The 27,678-nt window shown below is 40.4% G+C and overlaps 1 protein-coding gene and 1 long non-coding RNA gene across 2 annotated transcripts; one reads left to right on the forward strand and one right to left on the reverse strand.

The window, feature by feature from the left end:
- Positions 1-1,934: 1,934 nt before the first annotated feature.
- On the reverse strand, positions 1,935-11,801 carry si:ch211-243g18.2 (keratin, type I cytoskeletal 18). The gene is made up of 10 exons (XM_003444330.5): positions 11,719-11,801; positions 9,200-9,472; positions 8,949-9,074; positions 8,416-8,498; positions 7,593-7,749; positions 6,240-6,404; positions 6,019-6,144; positions 4,691-4,908; positions 3,267-3,295; positions 1,935-2,528 (listed from the first exon to the last, which is right to left on the reverse strand). Exons 2-10 carry the CDS (start codon positions 9,461-9,463, stop codon positions 2,413-2,415), a joined length of 1,284 nt encoding a protein of 427 aa, XP_003444378.1. The 5' UTR covers positions 9,464-9,472; positions 11,719-11,801; the 3' UTR covers positions 1,935-2,412.
- LOC109202812 (uncharacterized) lies at positions 9,514-23,231 on the forward strand. The gene is made up of 3 exons (XR_002062753.2): positions 9,514-10,007; positions 21,484-21,590; positions 23,054-23,231. It is a non-coding gene; the product is annotated as an uncharacterized LOC109202812 (long non-coding RNA).
- The last annotated feature ends 4,447 nt before the right edge of the window (positions 23,232-27,678 follow it).

Below are 27,678 nucleotides of genomic sequence, written 5' to 3' on the forward strand. Positions count from 1 at the left end.
TGACAGAACTGCTCAAATCCAAAGTGCAGTGTCCTCATCCTGCACTCTCCTCTTCTTCTTTTAAGCACCACTTTTTTTTCTTTTTTTGGTTTTTGCTTTGCTTGCTAAACATAATTTATAAGGCTGCTGCGCTGAGACACTCTCTGGAGCACATAGTTTGCTGTTTGTTTGCATAGTTTGTCTTCTTGGGCATTTTGCACAAATGGCAGGAGCAACATTATCTTCTGACTTTAAAACTTTTGAGAAAAGGTGGCAGTTTTTATCAGTGTAGTACAAAATGACTGAGTAGTTATTTGCAACTAAAATGTAATTGACAAGAAAAATGTATAAAGCATAATAAAGTCAGGTTTTGGTTCACAGAGCCATGACTGTAATTATCCTCTTTGCGATACACTGTGAACAAAAGAAAGTGATGTCATCTGAACGGGATTCCCCTGGATAGTTACTCCGGGTGGGCTCCTTGTACTTCCCTGTTCTCTGCGTTATCTCAGCGATCCTTTTGGACATTGAACCTTTGTATTAAACTAACTGTTACAATCTATTTAATACTCATTTCATTCTGATTTTTTTCTTTCCATTTTCTTAGTTTAAAATTGTTTTCCCAACAACATTTATAATGAAGGAATATGTTTGGAAATGTACTTTGGCCTTCTTTAATTAAACATTTATTGCAGAAACTTAACAACAATCAATAATTAAACAATGAAAGCATTATTCACAAATCATGCTTTCTATTAAGTGTGTTTTGATTGGATTTTGAGCCCAATTTAATAAAGTTTTCTGTTTATGAATAGCTCAGGCTGTTACCTTGGCTGGTTGGTTTTGCAGTTTACTAACTAAAACTGTGTGGCTAACTTTAGGAGTAAATTATGACTTGAGTTAAAACAGAATCTGTTACAAGATTAAACTTCTCCCATCTAACAAATTTTTCGTCATTGCCTGAAAAGGAGCAACTGTGACGACACCAGCAGAGAACATTTGGCTTTTGTCTGAACCCATCTTTTTCAGATATTAAGATAGTTCTGGGGATGGACTTTAGGTTAACCATCAACCCAAATATTAATAAAAATAAATAAAAAGACTGCACAGTATATACATTGTGCTCGTATATGACAAGTTAGTGAGACCATCCTGTCTGTCTATTATCATTCTTCACTTTTAATGAGCCACAGAAATTGTGGTTTGATACAAAATTTATGTTAAAATTTAACTGCACACCCATAAAAATGATTAGTATTATTTTCTTCTTCTTCTTTTTCTTGCTGCTCCCTTTAGGGGTTGCCACAGCAGATCATTTACTTCCGTCTCACCCAATCCATCGCATCATCCTCTGTCACACCAGCCCCCTGCAGTTCACCCTGAGCTGATGATGCTCTAATCATGTCCATTCTGCTCATTCCCAACGAAAATCATAACATCCTCGATTCTGCCACCTGCAGCTCAGCTTCCTGTCTTTTTGTTATTTTGTGCCACCGTATCCAAACCATGAATCACAGCAGGTCTCACTGACATCATGTAAACCTTCCCTTTCACTCTTGCTGCCATCCTTCTGTCACAAATAACCCCCGACAATCATCTCCACCCACTCCACCATGCCTGCACTCTCTTCCTCACTTCTCTTATGCACTGTCTGTTACTTTGGATGAGTCCTACCGACTTCTACTACTTCTGGTATTGCCATACGTTTTTATCTGGTACAACAATTAGGTTGTACTTTTATATACTGTCCCTTTAAACCTGGCTGCACTTTATGCTTAACTTCAGTAAACTTAATTAATTAAATAAAAACTGTTAAACATGGCAAAGCACTTCTGTGCTGAAGAATAGCCTCATGAAGCCTTTAGGCTGACTCTAAGATGTTCAGTTCAGACTAAAAAAATCCCAAAATCTAGGCCATTATCAAAGGTGATGTAAGAATATTGAAGGTGGACACATTGTGGATTTATTCTGTCTTTATATTCAGAATGCAAACAATAAACAGCAGACATGAAATTCTTGTAAAAGGAACAGAGACACATTTAGTAAAATGAATGTTATCGCACTAGGAATTAAACATCATTTGACTACAAAACCCTTTATTAGTAAAACAGTCAGTTTAGCAGTGATCAGTCAGTTTTCACACATTTCTATCTAAAAGTCAATGAACTCATGCAAAGCATAACTTGCTTGTAGCAACGTCTGAATCATGTTTCTCACCGATAAACATGTGAGATGATAGGAAACACAGGACATTCATAGTCAGTCATTACTGTACCTCCAATAAAGCTCCCAGCTTCATTTTCACAATTCATGAGTAATAGGGCGGACTCTTAATTTTTCTTGTTTTTCCTTTTCTCTCCGTTTTTTTGAAAAAAAGTTCTAACTTCTACTTATTTTGTCTATTTTAAAATTTCAGCTGCCTCTTTGCTTGTTCTACTTCTTCGACTCCTCAATCTGCTCCACTTCGCTGGACTCGTCCACCACCTTGCCGTTGACCATGGTCTGAGTCACCACCTTCACGATCTTTCTGGTGCGGACTTCGGGCTCCTCTGCGTTTAAAAGACATGAGAAGAGAATGTGAGGCTGACTAAGCTAGTTTTTTACGCATATAAATGCATTAAAAAATGTAAAATCTCAGTAGTTTCACATATAGGATGATATATGTCTGCTACTAAAGCACTGAGTTTGTAAAAGCAGGTCTACCTATTCACCTCACATCACAGGTGAATAGTCTGTGTTGTTTTTGCGTTCTTGTGTTGTGAGAGAAAAAAGACGAACATTTTAAAAAGACACTCCAGTTTCTTAATCCAGCAGTGTAAGTCAGAGAGATTAGGACACACAACATGGGGGGAAATGTTTTCAGACCCACATTAGTTGCTATAGGAGCTGAGCTGTAAGTGGTTTGTGCATTGTTTGGATATTCACATAACTATAATTAGTCGTGGGCCTCCTGGGTGTGGTAAAAGATAGATATACCCGTCTGCCTGTCTGTCAGTCTACTACAATGCTGGCTCAGATCCACATTTGACTCTGAATACGGTTTTCCTTTTTTTTTAAAATGGTGGTTGCGAAAGGTTTTCTGAACCATTTGCTTGACTTATCTTTCTCATAACTTAACTTTCAGTCATTCGTTACTTCCATTAAGCTTTCAATAAACGACAGCAACAGTGGCTACTACTGTGGTATTTCTACCATTGTGTGATACTGTGTAATGATGTCATTCGGGTCTTCTCATTTATAATTTCTGACTTTCTCTCATCAGTCTAAATTAAAAGCCGTATACTCACTTTTTGGTGGAGGAGGGACTTCTTTGACTCTGAAGGGCAGAAAGAAAACCTGTTAGAATTACCTTTGATTTAAAAGCAAGATTAACACATTCAAAGCAGTCATTTAAAGGGAACTTATATATCTTATAATAGCTGGTTTCAGGCAGCTTCATTTCTGTTTTTAGCTCTCTTTGATGCCAGTGAGAGCAGATATCCTTAATATAGTCACCTCAGGTACACAGATCTGGCTGTGAGTACAAAAGCCCCGCCCACTTGTTGTTCAAACCTTCAGTTTGTTAGAGGCAGCCAATCAGAAGAATACTGGCTTAAAGGGAAAAGAGCTAAACTAGCTTGTTGTGGACACAATAGGATTATTGTGAAACGTAAAGCATGCAAACCTACTTTGTTTAGGTCAGCTGGTTCTGCCTGCTTCAAATAAGTAGAACAGCTGTTGCTATATCTTATAATAAAGTGCTGCTGGCATATTTACCATCATGTGTAATCTCTTAAGCACTAACTGGCATAGGAATCACTACTTCCACAAACACATGCATTAGACTAGCGGTCCCCAACCCCCGGGCCATCCGTGAGTTGTGAAATTTATGGTTTTCAGGGTTTTTATTGTTTTGTTTTTTATTATCGTTTTTATCGTTAAATCAGTTTCCCAGGGCCTTTTCCCATGTGTTATGAATAAATCTTCTTTTTTTTGGTACCAGTACTGGTTTTAGTTTGTTGTATTTATCCGTGGCACCTATTTTATTATATAAACCAGTCCGTGGCTCAAAAAAGGTTGCGGACTACTGTATTAGACAGCAGTAAAGTGAATGTTGTCACAGTATGAATACACATAATTACTCACAACAATGAAATGATGTGACAGCACAACAGCATAAATGTATGAATCAGCCATGTTCAGGTAGAGAAACGTGACTCTTACCATGAAACACACCCAGACACTGACAGGAAGCTTCAGTTTCTTACAACTTGCTTATTATTATATATTTTTTTGTGATTAGGTTTTATAAACAATACAGTACAGTTTACACTCTCGTTAGTTTTCCTTTCTATTGCTTACTTTGGTGAGAACATTGCCACAGTAACAGTGTTCTCACCAAAGCTGACATCCGAGAACAGCTACACCTGACAATGCCAGGTGGCAGGCTAAGAAACACTTGATGTAAGATGATCATACAGGTATTGTGAACCAGGCAACAGTGTAGCCAAATAATCCCCATTCAGATTGAACATAAAACTATAAGAATGTACCATAATCTCTGAGTATATCAGGTGTGTTATTGTCCTTTTCTTTACTAAAGTTTCTGTGTTACTGGCTGGCCAAAGCTATTAACATACAGATTTATTTTTAAAGGGCTGGGTAAAGCATACTTAATTATAATTTCCCTTTGAGACATGGGCTAAATCTTTATTAGTATCGCTATACTTACGAGTCCTCTCCCTCCAGCAGGCGTCTGTAGGTGGCGATCTCCATCTCCAGATTTTGCTTGATGCGAAGGAGCTGCTCGTAGTCGGTCTTGGTGCGCTGCATGTCCAGCCTGAGCTGAGAGAGGTCCTCCTCCAGCTGGTTCAGGGTGACCTGCAGCCGCTCCATCTCAGCAGAATACTTCTGACCTGTCTCACCGAGGTTTCCCTCCAGAGCTGCTATCTGAGGAGCAAAAGGGAACAAAAGAACAAATACAATCTATATCCGGAATTGCCAAGAATATTCCTCATAGTCGTGATATCAGTATGAGTTAAAAAACCGGCATGTCCACCGGACATGATAACACTACGATTCTCCTCACAACAGTGACTCCGCTGTGCTGTGTTGTAACCAGCGATCAGTAATATTATGCTACATAGTAGGTCGCCTGATTCTGAAATTGCTTCCCAAGCCCTTATCAACAAACACCTGTGAACGGACAAGTCCTTGGCACCTAAAGCAAACATTTGCTGCTCAGACACAATTAACCCACCTCACCACTGAAACTCACCCCACACTATTTTGCAACTGAATGCGATATGTCCCTGCACGGTAAAACATGTTTACTGTCAACACAGGATTAAATGAAAGAAAAACAAAATGACTTTTTCCCAGAATATAAGATGCAGTGGTATGGAAATGTACAAAGAATGTACACGAGACTTATCTGGACGTCTGTAAGGATTTTCTGTTGCTGTATGACAAATCTCTTTAATACAACACCATAATTCAGTACGGCTTTATGAAAAGTTAATACTCGTAACCATAAATTTAGAATCATGACTGAGGTGTGTTTGCACTGCTCTTGTGGGTATTAGGCTTTGTTTGCACAACTCAAAATGTTTTTTTATACCGAAACACAGACATGTCACTCTTCTGCCTGCAGAAAGGAAAAACAGCAGTGATGTAAGACCACACCCTCACCTACACCACAACCTTTCCTAGGGATGGGCGACTTTTCTTGCTGTAGACACTGTGTAGACATTCTCTGTCTACACAGGGACTTTTTCAATTCGATTTTACATAGAGCCAAATTACAGTAAGGTGCTTTATATTTAAAGGTAAAGACACTACAATAATACAGGGAAAATTCCAACAATTAGACAACCCCTATGAACAAGCACTTGGTGACAGCGGGAAGGAAAACCTTCCATCTAACAGGAAGAAACCAACCGCAGATCAGGCTGAGGAAGGGGCAGCTATCTGTCATGACCAGTTGGTGTTGAGGGAAAGCTAAAGCAATCTACAGTATGTCTGCGCGCTATTTCATCTTGCTGTTGTATCTCAGCTCACCTGTTTGTGCAGACTCTCCAGCTCCACCTCCAGGGTCTGCAGGAAGCGCTGCCTCTCGGTCAGCTCTCCCTGAGCTCCCCTCAGAGCCTCGTTGCTCTCCTTCACCTCATTCTGCATCGTCTCCAGCTGGCAAAGAAGTGTTTTCTGTGACCTTTTGTGTAACTTTGTGAGGACCATTTGACATTATTACAGTGATTCACACTAGATATTACTCCCCACACCTTCTTGCGGTACCACTGCTCCGCCTGTTCCTTGTTCCTCTTCACAATGCCCTCATACTGGGAACGCAGCTCGGACAGAATGGTGCCCAGCTCGGGCCCGGTGGCAGAGTCCACCTCCACGTTCACCTCATCTCTGGCAATACGAGACTTCATCTGCTCGAGTTCCTGTAAGCACACGGGCGATTATTTTTATTATATTGCTCACATTGTCATTTTTAAACCAAATTATTTTAGTTGCACTGTGTATTAAATGTCACTTCTAATTAAATGTAACCAACACTGGTTTCCACAGTCGGCATATGAAGAAGGCTATGAGGAGATGGGTGAACCCTACACCGCAGAGTGACAGAGAGGATGTGATGGCGCTTTAATTATTTAGATGTTTCTCATAAATACTGAATGGGAAAGAGCTCACCTTATCCCTGGCCTTTCAACTTGCACACAAATAATCCTGCTCAAGCATGCTTGGTGGATTTCTTTCACTCTCTCTTCTTTGTTACATTGTTCTCTGTCACTGTTTTATTGTAAAGCAGAGTATTACTAAAGCTCTTGATATATCTTTATACACATTTTTCTAAACTTTATTGGGCAACAATCTTGAATTATAATTTATATGTTTCATGTTTAGTCACTGAATTCTTGCTTGGGGTCTATCTAATGTCCCAGTGGTCCCCCTGATGTCAGACACTGCTTAACTAAATGAGTTGTCATATATTTAACAAAAAGGCATAGATTCCAGAGATTCACATTCACAAAGCAAGCACCATATGGGTAAAACACATAAAAGGTAAGAATGTGTGACCTGTTCTAATAATCTACTTATATTTGGTTAAATTCATGCTCAATATTTGCAGCAGTTCATTGTTTCATTGGGAAAATGAGGTTTTAAAAACCTCCAGTCTCTGACATATTGCTTCTTTCTTTGCGACGTATTGTTCTAGTGGCCTCTAAGTGGCACCAAATAGGATCTACACAGTCTTGTTTCAGTAAAAGGGAGCTCAGTTCCTCCTTTGGTGTGAGGGGGTAAGTTTATCTTTGCCTTGGAGAACACCTCGGATCAGCTGACTGGACAGAGAGAGCAGGTGTGAGCAACCAGATCTACCTGCTGCTTTTGTCCACAGTAACCAGAGGACCACCTATCACTGCGCTCTGCTCAACCACACATCGTTTTCTGTCTATGCTGGCGCTAAAAAAGCCCAGTGAGTCCACCAAAGTGGGTCAAGCGTGTTTCAAGTAAATGTTTGTGAGGGCAGGCTGGGGAAGGGAGAGGGCCAAAATGAAAATGAGACTACACAAATGTCAAGTAGTGAGAAGAGAAAACGAGAACATGGCGATGGTGGCAAACACACTAACCTCTTCATGGTTTTTCTTGAGGAAGTAAAGTTCCTCTTTCAGGCTGTCCAAATCCCCCCTCAAAGAGGCGATGATCTGCTCGTGATCGGTCTTGGCCTTTTTCAGGGCAATACAGTCTCGCTCCACAGACTGACACATCACCATTTCAGTCTCCCATCTAGTAGTTTGGAAAGACGAGCAGCATCATATGTTACAGTAAACCTTTGTTCATTACCTTCACAGATAAACTGCTTTTCCCCCCTTGTTCTTACTGCGGTAGAAACTGCCTATACTGGATATGAAATAAAATGTTCGCAGGAAAAAAGTACTTTGTTTTTTTTCATAATTAAAGTTAAACATTTGCATTTTTGTTGCTGTACTTCTGCTTGTGACATCTCTGCATAATATTTATTAGTCAAAGTAGTAAGAAATGCCTATGCAGTCAGGACGTCTTACAAAAATAGCCTGAAATTAATTAATACAGCAATAAAAACTCAAAGAACACAAACATTTTCTAATAATAAGAAAAACTTTGCATTTAATATACATATACTGATATATACTGACAAATATTTGGCTGTATGTAATGAAAACTGTATGTTAGCTGACATACTATCCTTATTGTGCTTTTTAGTGTTCCTACAGTAATCTAATAATTTAATAATCGGTACTTAAATAACTTTTTTCCAAAGAACGCTGTGTTAGTGTGCAAACAGTTTTTGTTGGGCAAATATTTGACCAAAACATGACAGAGGCATGAATGAAATTGTTAACAGAAACATCTCTCTGTATCATTCTGCGAAAACAGCTTTACGTCACCATGGTGCAATCATTAATCACTCACTTGATTCTGAAGTCATCAGCAGCCAGTTTAGCATTATCGATCTCTAGCATGAGACGAGCATTTTCCAAGGTCTTCTTCCTCACCTGGTAAATATTAACATGGGTCAATAATAGCATTAAATCCTGGATTAAAGCTTATATAATATATTTTAACTTTAGTGTATGTTCATGTTACCTTTGTGTGTTACACTAATAGCAACAAGGTTTCTAAATGACACATTAAGAGTTGGATTTGTGGCTGGTGAGAAGTTCAAGCTTCATTGAACTGTGACTAATTCTGTTTTAAAAAGCACAAAACAATCATTAACTCTGTCCTGGGTTCTTTTACTACTTGTTAACTACAAGTATGAGCAGATTCTGCCTGTGATGACTCTCCTAGTGCACTTCCTGCTAAAATAGATCTGATATTTGCATGAATGTTTTGTCTATGTAAAGTGATCAAAGTCATTATAACCTTGAGCCTTGTTTGCACCTTCAAAGCTCAGACCTGACTTTTTTGCCTGCCTGCCTGCCTGCCTGCCACTCGATGCCTACCTCTTGCTCAACAGCATGAGCTTGGGCCATCATGGAATCGAGGTCATGACCTTTAGGAATGCGTTCGAGCATCAGCTGCTTAATTTTCATTTCCAGATCAGCGTTGGAGCGCTCCAGTGAACGCACCTGGAGGATACAAAGAGCCACAGAGAAGGGAGGACACAGGTTAATGATCAAAGTATTTCAGCTTACTCCTTGTGTTATTTCCTGGGCTGATAACATAACAGTGCAGTGCTGTGTTATTGTCAGACCTTGTCCAGGTAGTTGGCCAGACGGCTGTTGAGACTCTGCATAGCTTCCTTCTCATTGGTGCTGTTGCCATGCAGTCCGTTAATTTGAAGGCTTGCTGGCCCGTTGAGATCCTGGCTGATGGAAGCTGAACGGGTGAGCGGGCTCGCTACAGCGAAAGACACAGAAGCCCGGGAACGAGCACGGCCAGTGTCCATCAGCGAACGACTGGAAAAGGAGGGCTGACGGCCAATAGAGTAGCTTTTCATCGAAATACTGGAGGCCATGATCGCCAGCTGTGAAGGCGTAAAGAACAAAGCAAAAAGGGTCGGGGGTTAAACAATGTTGTGTTTCAAACCAGTGGTTCCCAACCTTTCTGATATGCCTCACAGCCCCTTTATCGACTCAATTTAAACTGGATCTGGACAGCTTTTACCTTACAATATCAAGGTTTTGCAGTCATGTGACCACTAACTGCATGGTGTTAACTTGTCTAGCATTTTTTGTAAATGTGACAAATGTCAGGTCAGTTGAATAAGACGCCAATGCCACCACCGGTCGCAAGGGAAAAATGTGTATCTTGCCAGACACCCGACTATTTGGCAAAAAGCTTGATTTTGTTGGTTGGTAGTTGGTTTGCCTCAAACTTTTAAAACTTCTACTACTGCCTCAGCAAGTATTTTATGAGTATTTGCAGACAACTGGCACCTTCCACGCAAATTACAGGCAACCGTGGCAATCTGCATTAAACATCGAAAAGGAAGCCTCCTCTTTGGAGCTGATTTCATACCGACAGCCAGCGACTTCCAGCAAACACTCGCCAACCAGTTGGTAAATAGATATTTTTTTGCTCAAGACTCACTAGAACAACTTTAATGACAACTTTTAAATGTGTTTTTATCCATTTATCCATCCTATAAGTTAACAAGTCAGCAGCTTAAACTTGATTTTAGTGGTTCTGTACTATTAGCTGACAGTTAGCTATAATGTTAGCTAGAAATCTCACCCAGTTTTTGTATTTAAAGCATATGTACATTTATTTTGGTTGTCTGTTTCTATTGCTAGCCATTACTTTTAGTTGTCTTTAATGCTGAAACCTGTCCTTGTCTTACATTAAACAGTTAATTCCTGCTATTACATATTAGCTCAGTTTAGCTATGTAGCAAGACTTGCCCTTGGGGTACTTTTACGTTTTAACTATGAAGACAAGACAGAGGAAAGGCATAAACTTGAGAAACAGAACCAGAGCACAATCACAGAGGTTTAGTCTCTTACAGGTTCATATCTTTGAAGAGAGCAGATGAATGTTTAAATGACACACATCATAACTTCAAAAGCCAGTCTGTTTGACCTTTGGCAGTCATTTAAAGGTAGTGTTGCATGAGATCCGGTTGTAGAAAAGCTCTTTTGTGGTCCTTGAGCAAATGTGCTTTATTCTAGCATTTCAGCAGACTTTGATGGAAACACAAGTAGGGTCTTATATTCAAGACCACTGATCGCCCACTGAAAATGATGAAAGGAGTCTTTCAATGAGCGTATGCACGGCTGCCTCGTGGCTGTTCAACCTAAGCATCTGCATCAAAAGATGACTGACTTCGTGGCTGGAGACTCTTCAGTCTGTCAGTCTCAGATCTGTGCAGACATAATTCAACTCAAGTCAGCATAAAATCTAAATGCAAATGACCACAGCTCGGCTATGGGCTGAAGAAGAGCCTCTCACTGAGACTGTGAGACTCTCACATATTCTTTTGCGTATGATAATAAGACGTGTTTTATATTCAAGAAGAGACTGATAGAGGATTTCTAAAAAAACAGGAGCAAACAGAGGAGGATAAAGGTTCTATGTGGCTTCAAATGACACGTCTTTGTAATTAGTTTCTGTTTTTGATGATCAATGATGTTACTGTCTGTAATATTAGTACCAACGTAACAGGTGTTCATGGTATTTCCTTGACTTTACAAAAGGTTAATTGTTTTTTGGATGTCAAAAGTAGTGAAGGACAGGGTGGCTTTGTCTGTGTGTGTGTGTGTGTGTGTGTGTGTGTGCGCGCGCGCGCGCTCGCAAAATTTCAGTGGCAGATTAGCGGTCAAGGGAACCTCTCTGTCTCTCTGTCACTTGATCCTCACAACACCGTTCCCACAACACTACAAAGGACCCAGCAGGAGACAGACAGTCCTTGTTCAGATGAGAGATAGAGCTTGGGAAAATGATCTAGAAAATATTCAGAGTGAATTTCAGCAACACAACGAGACACACTATACAGCAGGAAATGGGCGTTTTATAATGTGGGATCATCATCACGCTATCAGCTGACTAATATGTGTGCTGACCATTTGAATGAAACTGAGCAAGAAGTTTTATTTTGATTCATGTCAGTGCATCATTATAATTATTCCATGATAACAGCCTTATTACTAATTAAACTTATTAAACAAGCAAGCAAAACCACTGATTAATATTTACCTGTTTCATTTAAGGAAGTCTGATTCCTAAAAATAAAGAATAAAAGAATAAAAACAACAAGATATATATTCTTCTTACCAGGACTTTGTTCAGGTAGAGTCAGTCTACGATCCAGAGGAATGTAGTAGGCTCTGTTTGCTGCTGATGCTACAGGTGTGCTTATATGCAGGTGAGCACAGAGTGGGAGGAGCTAACTCTCAACTAGAGGTGTGTTTAATGCACCTGAAGGGCTTGAGAAAGGTAGAGTGCTCTTCCCATTCATGCCTGCTCACTTTATGTCTTTGTTATTGTTATGTGTGTTTAAACTTGGACGAAAAGTGAGAGGAACTGAAAAAAACAGGTGATACATTTTTGTGAGGTGATGGTAGGGATGGGAGCTTTAGATCTCCTCATAAACCCGATAATATGTTCTGTAGATTGCTGCAGACACTCATGGAGTCATCGGGTTTCACAGCATCAGGCACAAATTTAAAACCACTATCAGGTAAAGTGAGTAGCACTGTTTATCTCAGGAAAATGAAACCTGTAAACATTACTACCGACATACAGGCAGTTCTTAAAATTGCTGCGTTGAAGCAAGAAAAATGGGCATCATAGGTGTCGATGGCTAAAACTGTGATAGCAAGACTCTTGGTCAGATCCTCTCCAGAATGGCAGGTCTTGCTAAAAGGATATGATAGAAAGCCCCTATAATTGGCATGTGTGCCCAGCTTACCATGGAGCAATGAAAGAATATTTGTTGGTCTGAGGAATTGCATTTTGTTTTAATTCATGTGACTGGCGAGTGCATGTGTGTCATTTATTGAGAGAAGAAGTGACAACGAGATGCAGTTCAGGAAGAAGCCAGGTTGACAGGTGCTGCTAGGAAACCTGGCATTCATGTGACTGTTACAGTGGCTTGAGCTCATAACTGAAACAACAGTAGTCCTTGAATGTTCATGATTTACAGAACATAGTAAAGAGTTTAAATTGCCTCAAACTTCCCAAGACCTCTGATCAAGCATTTGTGAGATGTGTTTGGAAAAACTAGTTGTGCTGGGCGCGGTTGTGGCGCGGCTGCAGTGAAAGCAGACGCACCGGAGCTGCATCGGCTCAACACGCCGCCCTGCATAAATGGTACTGGGTCCTGAGTGTGGGGTTGTTGTTGCGTACGTGTGGCGTTTGTTGTGTAAGTATAACAGCAACCGTGTGAGCGAATAAAATGATGCTGGAAAGCATGAACATGTGGACAGGTCTGCCGTGTGTTCATTACACTAGTATATGGAGGCCTCACCTTTAAACTCACAGGATCTACAGCTAATTCCACGTGTCTGATACCACCAGATACCTTCAGGCATTCATGATTTGATGGGTGAGCATATGGAAGAAGTTGACTGAGAGCTTTCTGTGGCACTGACTTGGGTAGTTTGAGAGGGACACACACACAATATTAAGCAGGTGTTTTTCATTTTGTGGCAAACTAGTGGACTTCTATTTTGGTCTTTATGGGAGGAAATACGAGTCTCACTGGCAGCTAAATGATCCGCTGTGGTCATTCTTTTGCTGATGACTTTGCATTTGTTTGTATCACCTCACTGATTGTTATTGTCATTCCCAGAGATATCAACACTATCTGGCCTGTTCCACCAACTAATCGGCTCAGTATCACCTCATTTAGGTGTGTTAGTCCTGTGTTACTGAAAGGATGTTCAGGGCGAGTGTTTCTGCTTTATAAACACAATTTTGCATTAAGAGACATATAAATCAGTGACGTTCACTGAAGAGACTTGAGTTTCATATGTTTTTTGGTTTGGGGGTTTTTTGCTCTATGGTTAGGCGTAAGCACCAAAACTACTTGGTTGTGGATAGGAAAAGCCAGGGTTTGGGCAAAAACAGACTTCCACCACATAGAAAGCCCCAAAAGTCTCCAAGCAAGAGATTTTACATGTAAGCCTACTTTTTCTCACGGCTACAAGAGTTTCCCTACATGATCACCAACTGAATGACGCTAATAGATGATAACAGCCATTCAGTGGGCTGGTAATATTCATAATGGGTTGGCTTTGCCTGTCTGCTGGTTAGCACTGGCTGGTTGTGGTTGGCTGATGAACAACTGCGGTGTAAAACCATAAAACCAAAGCAGTGAGCATAAAGATATTCATGGAAATGAACATAATTAGTATCATAAAGACATTGATTAGAGTAGATTTCTAAATAACAAATACTCCTTAACAAGCATATCCTCAAATCGTAGCTACTGTGCTGTTCAGTTTCCACCTCTCATCACAATAATGCGTGTGCTCTCATGTGTCTGTGCTATTAAATATCTCATTAGCCCCACCATCCTTTTACTGCTAATAAGTGTGCGAGGCCCCACCTGTGGTTCTCTGCAACCCTCCTGCCCTGCAGTCACTCATCCTGCTGTAACTCGACCCTCCTTCTCCACGCTGGAGATAAAATATTCAAAAAGTCACTCAGAGAAGGAAAAGCTGCTGATGGAAGCACTTATACACAGATATGGTAGAGGATGAAAAAATTAGCCAAACAATCTGTGCTTCCTGTAATTCAAATGGTGCACTGAGGAACAAGTGCACCATTTACTATGGAAGCTCCTTCTCACGCTTACATCCTCTAATTCCCACAGAGGAAGAAAGACCAGGGACTCCATTTAGTCTGGTCTTGTTAACTTTGTCTATGCAAAGTCCCAGAGAAATAGTGGTGCTGCTGATATTAAAATGAGGGTGAAGCATGTGATTCCAGCCTGTATTATCATATTCAAATTGAAGTCTGATGAAAATAATGCATGCGTCTCACAGCATTGCAAATATCTTTATTTGCATCTCATCCTCAGACTTTCAGAATTTTTCAGTCCTGCATGCGATATGCTTAAAAAAAATATTGAAAACACATTTGTTTAAAATTTTTACATTTGTGTCTTTGCAAACTAACCAACACTCAAGATTCCTCCTTAAAGAAAAGAGAAGAGAAAAAAATATCAGAAGGATGACATCAGTCCTGTAATGAATGTCACTGTACACGCCCTGCTTTTTTTTGGCACCATTTACCTGTTTATACACACATTCATCCAGAGCATCATCCGCCATATGCACTGTTTGCTGATGGATGTATTCTGGGCAGGTTCAGAGCTGGGCATCGAACCACGAACATCAGTGGATGCCGTGTTCAGCTGTCACTATACAAGGTCTATAAGCAATACAATAATTATTATTATTATAATAAATAGGAAACAAATGGGTTAACTTTACTTTCAAGAACTGCTCATTAAAATATTAAAGTGCATAAATTTATTTAGGAAGACTGTGCAGTAAGATAACAAAAAACCAAAGAGGACATTAGTGAACAGTGGGTACTTACCTGTATGTGAGTGGTTGAAATAGGTATTTTATTATTGAAATAATAGTCCATCATGCGTCTCCACTGTGTGGCAAAGGCTTGTAAATACAAGCGAGGTTTAATCTAAAAGTAGCACCAGAACTTTCCAAAAGAGGGCAGCAGCAAGCTTTGCTACTGCACTTCCCTTACAGTCCAGATGAAAGGCTGCATTTCTTGTTGAATGTAAATAGGGCAAAATTCACAATAACAGAGCTTATGACTGATATTAAAAACAAAACAGTATTATTTTAACCCTCTCACATATAGTTTTGCAGTTTTATTAATATAGATTTTTTCTATTTGGGTGAAATGTTAATTCAGATGAAAATAATTTACAGGTAGATGAATCGTGCATCATTTTATGCACACGATGCTTAATCTTCTTTTTTATTTCCTCTCAGATTTCTTTTTCACATCTTTATGAACTTTTGGATCTGTATGTTTACAATCTGTAAAATGAATAACAAGCTGGACAAACAGTTGGATATGAGATATGCAGGCCAACACCAGCCACGGAGCTCTGAACCTTAATCAACCCCTCCTGCTACTTTCACTTTCTCGCTCTCTGTTTCAGTCGGCGTCGATCAGAGTTTGGCTGTTAAATAAATAAACAGGTGATTAGACTGCCAGGATGTCAGGATACTACTCATGACCCCACTTGCCCCATATGACCCCTGTCACAAATGATCATGTGACCATATCAGCCAAATTGCACACCAGTAAAAGAAAAAAGAGTTGTGATACTGTGGTACTGAGGACGTCCAGGTGAGATCATCACTTTACAGCAATATGCAACTAATTACACATGTAAAAGTCTTTTGGTGGCTCATCTTGATTCTGAAATATTAAAATGAAATGTTAAATTTACACCAAATACCACTTATGATTTATACTTTTTTTGAAGATAACCATTTAATTTCTGGGGACATATTGTGTTTTAAGTTGATGACCGTATGCAGACTAAAGTCATGAGAAATACACAAATGTGACAGCCATCACTTATACACAGCCACAGAAGTGCTTTCTTTGGCTTTTGGAGAGGGTCACCATCATGAAACTAACTTTAGATGACTTGGAGCTGTGCATCATCCTCGCTTGTTCTCTCATGAGAAGTCACCTCCCAATAATAATTTTGCTCCTGAAGTGATTGCTTCCTGTTACAGCTCTGCTGCTCCCCTCACAAGCTTTCATGTTGCTTGGCTGACAGGCAAACAAATACAGACACACAGACAAATTTAGCCAAAGCAGACTGGATCTCTCCCACAAGCTTTGGAGCCTTCCTGCCATAATAATTCAGTCAGTCTCTGAGCACCAGAAAAAATGTAAGACTGAAAAATATCTCAGCTTTTGTGTGTGTGTGTGTGTGTGTGTGTAGGTGTGTGTGTGTGTGTGTGTGTGCTCAGAAAAATGCAGGGTTTCGTTTCTCAAGCTGATCAAACCAAAAAAGTGGGATGATTGAAAACTAGTAGTAATTCAAGTCCAAGTTTAAAGTTCACTCACTGATTGATCCAAGTGAAGTGCGCCGCTCTCTTGTGAAAACCATGTAACGAGTTTTCTTCTTTGGGAACTCAAGCCACATATAAAGGTTTCCTTTCTTTAGGGAGGCAAGTCTGTAAAAATTAAAGAAAACCTTTTTTACGCAGGTAGTCTGTGTGAAGGCGTGCTTCAATGTTCACTGCTTGGCAAAACGTTTCGGTGTTATTTTTTTCCGAACATTTCCTGTGCTCACTCTTGCACATGCTTTTCATAACTGTGCATCATCTGTGTGTCTGTCTATCCTTAACTTTATATACAAATATTATACTATGTGCATTTTTTGTACACAGAGGCCTCTTTAAGAAAATATAAGACCTTTTAAAATAATGGATTTCATGCCCAATAAGAGTAGCAAACATTTTATGCTCTTCTTCTGTGTTTAATCATGTCTCAGATTAACTTCCTAACATCCGCCAGACCACGATGACCCATTTAGGCTTCATGTTAGAAAGTGTTTTAGTCACAAGAGTTTTCTTATCAAACAAAGCCCATTGGGTGAATTTTGACCAATTAATTATTCAGTCCTAAACCATAACATGCCTCCGGAGACGTGGTGGATGTTAAAAGATGTTAAATATTAATGTTTAATAGTCAGCAACTAGTGCGTTAGCGACACAGAAGCTTTCCTTTTGTGTTCATGCAAAGAAAATCTTGCTTTGTTATTTCATAAAGCCTTTCATTTGGCCATATCACTCCTCCTTCAGTTTAAAAACTTCAAATGAGGCATGATGGGAGAAGGAGAGGATAAAGGGAGGTTTCTTAAATGTAACAAACTCCTGAGAGCCATCTCTCTTTGCCTGAATTATGCATAAAGCAATGTGTTGATTACCATAACACACTGTGACTACATTACTCATAACACCTTACTGTAATACAAACAAGCCTGCAGGCTTTTCTCAAGCTCTGTTTCTTCCAGTTCCTCATCAAATGTTTAAATCTAAGGTAACCAGTGGAAGGGAATTCATTATTCCCGTGGCTTAAGGAACTCCAGACCCTGATGTAATTTGGGCCCCAAGTCAGCGTTTGATAGGCAGACCTCAGTTCACCAGCCGTTCTCTGATAAGGAGATAGCAATCTGCAGTGGAGAAATTACACACAGATAACAACATATGTGAGCAACTCTGGAGGTCAGCACCTGCACTTGCTCTTTCTTTTCTTCTTCTGTTACTATCAGGTTTTTTTCCCCTTCATTTGGGCTTTCCTTTCCCCCACCGCCGCCTAAGTGCAGGTTGCTTTTGTGTGACGGAAACACGTCAGACCTCTGTGTGTGTGTGTGTGTGTGTGTGTGTGTGTAGATTCTTATCAAAAGGGGTTTGGCAATATTTAAGATACCGATCTATATGCATTGCTGGTGACTGTATGAAAAGTTGAAAGGAAAGGGGTCTGTTTGTGTGTGTGTGTGTGTGTTTAAACCTCAGGGAAACTTGGCTAAGAACTGTTTTATCCTGTACATGACCTGGGGAAGTAGCAACAGAAGGAGGCAGGGCGGCACCTTCGGGAGCCGCTTAGCGATACAAACCTATCTTGCTGACAGCTGAACCACTGTATGAGTTTGGTGCTGTGCTCTGTGGCACTCTGGCAGCTGTAATATTTCCCACAAACACTCAGAGCGAGGGTTTAAACTGCACAGGCTCTGATTTCAAGCTCACCTGCCAAGGCAGCAGTACCAGCTAAATGGGCATAGCAGGCAACTGTCCCACCACAAAACTACCTATTTAACCGTGCGTCTGTCAGTTATGTAAATCTGATGAATATGGAATATGTTTGGACATTTTTGCCAGTGAAGTACAACCAACTGATGCAGGTTTTGTATTACAGGGGATTTTTTTTTATGTTTACCACTACGTTTTAAATGCTCTGAAAACTATTTTCTCAGTTTGAATGTGTGGAATTGTTTTATCCTTTATATGGTTTTACATATTTTACATACACTTAAATGTGTTTATCTCATACTGGACATGACCTCGACTTTTGTCTAAATTTGTATATAGTGCTCTGTTCACATATTTGAAAGACAAAAAAACAGAAGAAGGGGTGGAAATAGGTGGATGACCATCGCTTCTTCTTGATATCAACTGTTTCTATAATAACAATATTTAGATTTGATGCTTTACAGCTTTTTTCTGTGAGTGTTGCTGCAGCAGTTCTTCTTCTTTCACATGATGATTCATTTATAGGAAGTTACAGAACAGGAGCTGCTACATGTTGCTGCACACCCCACATAATTAAATTATTTTTGTTTTAAATTGCGATGACAGTTTTTGGAAATATTGCCAGCACTCTTGGTCTGACCAATCCACACCTGCGCACTACTGTAGGAGTTTAACTGGCTCTTTGGCTATTAAATTCATTAAAAAATAGTCAGATGAGAGTTTGGGGGGTTTAAACCCTGTAACTTAAGAATTTAGACATACATCAACAAATATTCATAGAAATGTTAAAGATGTGACAACAGGATTTCATGGGATTTCAAGATGCTTACTTTTTACATTTTTAAATGAAGCCAGGTGTAAACAAATGTGCAGAGACACATGTTAGACACTGTTAAACTGTAAGCATGTTTCCAGTAAGCTAATGTTTTCAGTACTGGGTCCCACAAGTTCCATGCTGTGCAAAGCGGATGGTATAAGGAGCACAAATGCACATTGTTGTCATAAAGCCCACATGTCACTTGCAGGTCAGTCATCTTACACTGGCCACGAGAAACCGGTGTAAATTAATTTTACTGAAACTCTCCAAAAATGTATTTATGTTGGTGAAAACGAGTGAGGCTGAAGCTGTAAACCAGACAAGACACACAAGACAATAATGATATATCTCTGTCATCCATCGCTAATGCGATCATTGAATGTTTGTTTTGAGGCAGAGAGCTCAAAATCCGATGTTGCTCAGCTTTCCTTCATTTGGTCCCATTAACTGCTGGCAGCACTCTTGTTTTTCCGTTGTTGTTGAAAGAAGCCCTTTCATATTCATATGCCATGTTCTGAAGTCTGCACTCACTCTGTGTGTGTGTGCGCTTGTGTGTGTGTGTGTTTCCTCGGGAATGATTTCATAACTAAAAGAAAAAAAAGTCTCTCGCAGTCCAAAGTTGAGGGTTAAATATTGAGCAGCATGAAAAAAGGGGAAAAATACTTTAAACACACTTTGTAGAGGATAATAAGACTAATTATTCAGTTAAAAACCTTTTTTTTTATGTAAAGTGTTTAAGAAATAAATGTATTACGCACATCGGTTCGCTATAAATGAACTAAGAAACGCCTGATATACAAGTGTTTGTGAAAGATTTTTTTTTAATCCTAACCCTGCACAGCATTGTTAGGGGCAGTGAACTTTAAGTGCAGTTAATTAGGTTAAGTACAAGCAGGAATTAATATTTGAATTAAGACTATTCTTTAATGAATGGCATGTTTTGTCACTTCCTTTTCAATGTGACACGTTAACAATTAGCCTGTACCTGAGCCTGATTAAAATAAACACTCCTTGCTTAGTTAAAGGGCTTGTCCTACCAGATATTACTGTGTCAATTTTGACAACAGGAAAGGAAAGAGTGTTTCTTTAGCAGTGACAGAGCGACATGATACATTTCAGTGCTTCTTGCTTGAAGTAAGTTGTTGATCAATATGCCCAGCGGGTGCAATGAATATGCACGAGGCGTCCGCCGCGGCGGCCCGGTAATTGCCGGTCGTCAGGGGTGGCAGGCATGGTAATTTGCATCTTGGGGATCCTGCAATCAGCGTTCTATTCATTACCGCGCCAGCCGCTTCATCTGCTGGCCACTCAGAGCTGCCAATCTCCCCTCGGCAGCCAAAGCATTTGGGGAAAAAAAAGAATGGAAAAGTTTCAATTATAAGCCAAGGCTGTGGGTAGTGGTGTAACAAGTCTTAAACCCTATATTTAGGCTTCTTTATGCAGGTGATTGACTGTTATTGCATTGTGAAAGAGAACTGGAGGAAAAGCTCAATGAAACAACCATAATCTCTTGTATTCTCGATCACCTTTATCTCTGGCTGACTGTCTCTATTCACAGGGGGAAGGGGGACAGTGGCTGCAACATCTTTGACCGTCTGAAGAGGGCCTTCAGTGCCTCCATCGAAACAGAGGGGGGAAGGGTTACATGAAAGAAAGCTTATTATAAGTGAACACTGGCACTCAAGGCCATTGTCTCATGACGATTACACACAGCGGGCAGGCTATAGGCTAGTACAAGCCACCCTGGGAATCTATCATTTTCTTTGCAACAATAATGCAGTGATTGCAATATGGCTGCACGTGACACGTGAGGCGAGCGAGCTGATGTACGAGCGGTGCACACACACCTGACACACTTTTCTCTTTTTTGCCCCCCTCGCAGCTTCATAAATCTAACACATGGCACGCTGACATACATCACACTTTTATATCCTGTATCCTGTCTCTGTTGTCTCCCCTGTGCTTTATTTCTTTTTTCTTTTTTTTCTGTACCCACTTTGGAAAAAAGGATGTATGAAGCTCTATCCGGATGACTTGTGAGTCCAGAGGGATGTGTCACTCAGTGTGTGCGTTTCTTCCAGCAATGCAGCAGGAAGGGAGTTCCTTGCCGTAGACGCACAGGGGTCTGAGGACAAGTGCCAAAAGAGTGCACGTGTGTGTGTTTGCAGTAGCGCCGTGAATCTTCTATTGTTTTACAGTGACACAGTTGCTGTTTCCTGCATCATAAATCTGCATGTTCACGCACACACACACATTCAATAACATTTAAGTAATTTATAAGTAAAATCACACCTCTTAATCACCCTAAATAACCCAATTACATGCATGCAAAGATATTTAAAATACCTCTCCACCACTAGTAAAAAGAAAAAGTTACACAGTATTGATCACTAATATTACACCTTCATGCATTCATTTGCTAACTTTCTGTACACACACCTCCTTTGCCCTGCCATTGTCTTGCAGAGGAAGCCTGTGAGTAAGAGGAGGTCAGTCTTGCCCTCAGCTGGAGGGCAACGTGGGGTAACTGATGGAGAGAAACCAGAAGGATGGAAAGACGAGGCCAAGACGAGGTAAAGAAGGAAGGAGGCCAGGTTTAACTGTTAGCAAATCTATGTGTAAGAACACAACAAAGAAAAAGGAAATAGTTCAGTTTTTGAGTTAACAAATTTTTCGTTCTTATGTCGAGACAGCTTACGTTTGCGGGGAAAAAAACTAGAGTGTCAGTCTTTGTAACGCAGACAAATGCACCTCTATCGCACAAGTAAGGATCTGATGGCATTATAATAGAGTCGGCTAACTGGACTGTAATGCCCTCCCTGGCACAGAAACATTCAGCTGATTAAAGCCACCACATCAATCTTTGTGTGCGTAAGCGTGTGTGTGTGATTGATACTGTATTTATATAGTCATAAAGAGTTAACAGCTACCATGTTTGATGCGTGCAGCGTGAAACAAAGGAAACAGTGGCCTAATTCAAAGAATACTAGACTTTTGAAGAAGGTTTTAATGTATTTTGAGGGGGGAAAAATCAACACAGCATTCATTCCCCCAAGAGCAATTAATCTTGTAACAGCCAGATCAGCATACAGAGGCCATAAACAATGAACCACGATTGGCTTTTGATTTTTTGATTTGCTTGTTTGCATAAGAGGTGCAATACAGTAAAGAAAGCCACAAAGCTAGTGAGCATTTGACATCTATGTTAATTATTAAAGTTGAATTCAAAGCGCTAAAGGTGAAGGTGCAAACGGTGAATTTAATGTAAAACAATGACATAAAAAGTCATACATATACTTCACTAGACATCCCACTCCTACATCAGCACCTCCATCTCTTCAGGTGGCTACTGACACAGTCTCAAACCAGCCTACAGTTCTCCAGCATCCTACAAATGTTCTTTTTGGCTGCAAGCTTCATCAAAACCCAATGTTTTGCACAGAATTTTAAATAAAAAAGGATACCTTCTAAACATTTAAATGTCATACAATCTAAAACACACACATTTCTACCACTCTTTCATTGACGCCAATACATTTGCAATCCTTGCACGCCACCCAGGTGCCGTGTCACTGAAACTGAAAACTAAGGGGCACTGTCTCTTCGCTCGCTGAAACAACATAATTGATTTGACGTGAATCTGTCAAATTATTATATAGCACCTCTCCCATTTCTGCTTCGATGCATATCTTTGCTTGCGCTATTGCAGCCGGACTCTGCGCACACACTGGCTCCCCTTTCTCTCCAAACGACTGAAATAACACTATTACTCTCACCATCATCATGTCAAAACGCCTTTTAGTGTCAGTCTGCCTCAGCCAGCGTGGATGACCAGACCTACAGCTGTCAAAATTAGACCAAAAAAAAAGGAAAAAGAAAATAATGTTGGTTGTAAGAAAGAACTCAAAGAGGAATCGAGCAGTAGTTGAAAAGTAAGGTGAATTCCAGAGAGGGAAGCCGTCGGGAATTTACCCTGGTTAAGCTTCTTGTCCGGTTTAGAACAACAAACCTTTTTTTGTTTTGTTTTTTTGTTAAGAGGTGTGAGTGGTATGCCAGCACCGTCACGCTTTGCTGGACCTGAAAGGAAAGAAACCACGGCGAACTCACAGCTCTGCCCACAAAGACACCTTGACACGCACCTGTCAGAGACATCAGTGTGGTTTGCGTGCACGTGCACGGGAAAGACACGGCGAGGAGGAGACAGAAAAGGCAGCGAGCAGACAGTGCAGTGCAGCTCTGTGGGTGGCAAAGGAAAAGGATCACTGGATCTGACAGGAGCCATTTGACTAATCCAAAACAACAGCTGTAAGGTAGGGCTAGAGGGATGAAGGGGAGGAGAGGGCGGAGGGGAGGGGAGGGAAGGGAAGGAGGAGGGCTGTCAGTTGAGGAGGATTTTGGAAGAAAGGGAAGTGGAATATGAAAATTAATTCCTCATGTAAGCCACAGCGGTAGGGGGGTATCAAAATGGTGCAAATAGTAAAAAGAAAGTCTTGGACACGAGAAAAGGAAAAGTGAAGGGTGAGGCGATGTAAGAGCTGCAGAAATGTGACGGGAAGGAAGCAAGACAAAGGGGAGAGAGACAGGCAGAAACAGTGTAGCTAGCCTGCATCCATTAGCCTCCGCACAGGGGTTGTATCAGCACACAGGTGAAAATGATTACACACACACACTCATACAGTACACACACACACACACCATCCTTACACATACACTGGCCTTCATTAAACATCTGGTTGAATTTTGTGGAGAGAAGCTGCAGTTGGGTGGTCCTCAATCCTTGAACACGTCTAGCCTGTTAACATGGCAGGCCACGGTGAGTCCATCACCTGCAGGGCAACATCCGAACATCTTAGCGTGCCCTGCATGTGTGTGTGGAGTGTAGAAGCAGCAGTCACAGCTCACTGAAGCAGTGCAAAAGCAGCTAAGAAAGAAGAGTCTAAAAACTGTTAATTTAGCATGGGAAAATTGATAGGAAGCAAGGTTATTTATTTTAATAAATAATAACCTATTTTAATAGTAGTAGAGAAGCCTAAAGTGAGCACTAATTATTTTTAGAGGCTTATTTATATTAAATAAAACAAGATACGAGGCATTACACATGATCAAAACACAACAAACAACGCACAGGAACTTGGACCCAGAAGCAGATTTGAGATGTCATCACCTAACAACCAGATGACATCATCTAGCAAAGCAGAACTTGTTAGTTCCCTCTGCTGAAGACCGACATTCACACGCGGCTGCTACTACATGGTGGTTACTTCTATCTTTCCTTTACAGTCTAACTCCAACCCCAATGTATGGACACAGCAACCTGTGTGTCATTTGAAGACTTGGGAAGCGATGCATTTTTTTCAAATAATTACATGATCAGATGAAGTTGCCGTGGCAACCTTGCCCTGCTGCACTGCCTGCCCCCCTCATCACTGCTACAATGTCTAATTTTTCAATCAGCACACAAAAAAATAGTAAATGAGACGTCCTCCCCCTGTGGAAGTGATAGTCCAACACGTAATCCTACCCCAAAAACAACAACTACTTCTATAGTTTTATAGTGAGCGTGGGTCCAAGCTCTTAAAACAACATCTAGCATAAAACATGAAAGTGATTTCTTCTCTTCTAATGCCCAACAAGAAAATAAATGACCAATTTCACAAAATTAAACAATGGCATTTCTTAAAGAAAGAGAACGATCAATTCTAATCACTCAGTCTATCGGTTCAATATCCAGTAGGAGCCCCCGGAGACTTCTTTTGCACGATTTGAACATGAAAAAGAAATAATGTTTCATTGAAAATGTCATCAAAGTTGCTATCTGATGCATTTTTTTCTGTGCAGCCTCCAAAGCATATGTTGAAAACCTAAAGATGGTGCTTACAGAAAGGCACTGAATGCTGTCTGTTGTGCATTAACTTTAGTCGTGTGATCTATTACTACAATCTATTTAAATATGTGTATTTTAATCTGTACCTCTCTTCATTGCACAAATTCTAAAAACAAACTTGAGGTTCAGCTGGTATCCCGGCCCCTGTACAAAGAGAGACAGAGGTCTGCAATCTGCAGTTCTGGGTTCTGTTTAACCCACTGAGGTTACCTCGGTTCGGCTCAGAGACTTGGCTGTGAAGCCCAGTTCTTGTGGCTTCAGCCCAAACCAAGAAAAGAAACTTGCAGAGTTTTTCTACACGTCTGGCTTCTCTCATCTTACTACCCAGTGTCTTCTCGATCTCGTTCCAGAAACCATGGAAGCAAAATTGGCATAATCTTCTTATGCACTTCTACTGCTGTGGCATTGCTGAAATATCAGAGGGTTTTCACTGATGTATGCTGAAGCTTCATTTTTGATGGGATCAGGCCTTGTTTGGGCATGAATATGGTTTGGGGCAAAGAGACGTGAATGAAAGGGAATGAAAACTGACAGAGTTAAACAGTCGAAGGTGAAGAGCTAATGCGGTGGGCAGCCAAGGACAGACCAATGTGGTCGGTGTAACTATCAGGCTGTAGTGTTTGCTCGGTGAAGTCAGAGAAAAGCACTACTGTCTGCATATCAGTGATCTAATATCAAAAGAAGAAACACACAAATGCAGAGGAGCATAAAGTCAAACAGCTTTTATCGTTTTGTAAGGTAAAGACTGCACAGTATTAACCAAAATATAAATAAATTCAATGATCCACTATGAGCAAGCACTTGGCAACAGGGGGAAGAAAAGCTAAACCACTCTCAGAGTGCAGCCATGTGCCACGACACTCACATTACATCATTTTAAATATTACATGCAATAAGCATTAGACACATCTATTATTTTAAAGGCCATAATGCTTAAATTATTTTCTAAAGGTTTAGCACACATCACATCGCATCTTACCTGAACGTCTAGTCATGGACTTTTCTTTAACGTCACTTTAGGAACTTTAAACACGCCTTTATGTCTGATTGGCTCTCAGCTCCTCAGTAACCCATACAGGGCAGGTCCTGCATCACGTATGTGTGTGTTGTGTGTGTGTGCGTGCATGAGTGTCTGTGTGTGTGCACGCCAGTGCTCACGACTGCATCATGGACCTAAGTAGCAACAGATGCTGCACTGACCTCAGAGACTTCCTGGAAACGCAAATTTGTCAAAATGAAGCAGGAAAACGAGAGAGCAGCAGTTTAGGTAAATGTAACATACAGGACACACACACACACACACACCAGCATACAGACAAACACAAACTGGCAGCCAAGGCACACTGACACACATGTCCCTTCACTTTGTGGACACAGCCACACTTTGGGTTGTACTACATGGGATGTACACAATAAATAATCGCAAATACAAACACATACATATCTACACGATATCTGGGGTTTACCACAAAACACACACATTTATAACTTCTAACTTCACTAAAAGTGCAAAGTAAGTCTACTTTATAATTGCATCACTATAATCCCTACTGATAAAGGATAGGCCAGATGTTAACCAGGGGATATAACCAGAAGAACCACTGAAGGAATATCTGGCTGAATGGGGACAGAAATAAATAAATAGATAACCTAGGCTAAAACAAAAATTTTAATAATTACCTTTAAAAAGGGAAGATCTGACTGGCTAACTCTTTATCTGACATTAAGTTTCAGAAAAAAACCCAACAATAAATCCTTGCAGCTGAAATTTTATCTTCAGAAGATAAAAACTACAAACTCAGCTGCTAAGTTTGTTTTTTGATGAAGGACAATTTCCTGCCGATGTAATGACGGAGCATTTAAAACACAGCTTGCAAAACAAATCATGTTCTGACTTTGGCTTTGCTCCAAAGGGGCTTTTTTTGTGTGCTTGCCGGCCTTTAAACGATAACACCAAATAATTTGATGCGTGATTTACTGCAGCAGTAAATCCTCACTGAGAACCACATTGCCCTCTCATCCATCTCCCATCTTTCTTTCTGCAGTACCGGAAGCAATCACACTATCTTGGTGACGAACAAGCAGCCCGACCGCATGATATCACCTCTTTAGGAAAACAAGAGGGAACGCGTGCCAGTTGCGCTCACATGCGATCAATTATTTTACGTTGAAGTCAGGCTGGGGGGAAATTTTCAGCCATTAGCCCTTTAGTGCAGGGATCATACCGAGGGTAATAGTGACTAAACACTGAATAAACACATTTGGCTAATAGGTCATTCAAACCTGAAGGGGAGAAGTTGGGGTTGCTGATTGGTTCGAAGGTTGTTTTAAGTAGGCCTACTTATTCTGAAGTGCTGAAATGGGAAAGACAAAAGGCAAAGAAAGCAACACAAACACTTTATAAAACAGCTTGTGGCATTTGTTTTTTGTTCAGTCTGTCACATGAAATTACAGCAAACACTGTAAATCACAGTTTCAAAGGAAACAAGTGACACATATGAGCCACACTGCTGACTTACAATTAGCAATGTGTGTGTCAGCTTTAATAGCGTTTAAGGAAACACAGGCACTTCGACGCAGACAGTTCCTGCCTGGATTTCTGGTTCGTTATTCATTTTTTAAATTATGCAGTGTTGTAAGGGGGAGAATGCCTCAACATCTGGGACAACAAAACACAGCTGCACAGGAATAAGCAAGTTAATTTGTTCCTGAAACTGTCAGACAATGACAGATATAATAGTTACCTACCTATTGTTTCACTCAAGTATATTTAAAGC

This window comes from Oreochromis niloticus, linkage group LG7, assembly GCF_001858045.2.
Source record: "Oreochromis niloticus isolate F11D_XX linkage group LG7, O_niloticus_UMD_NMBU, whole genome shotgun sequence".
NCBI lineage: Eukaryota > Metazoa > Chordata > Actinopteri > Cichliformes > Cichlidae > Oreochromis > Oreochromis niloticus.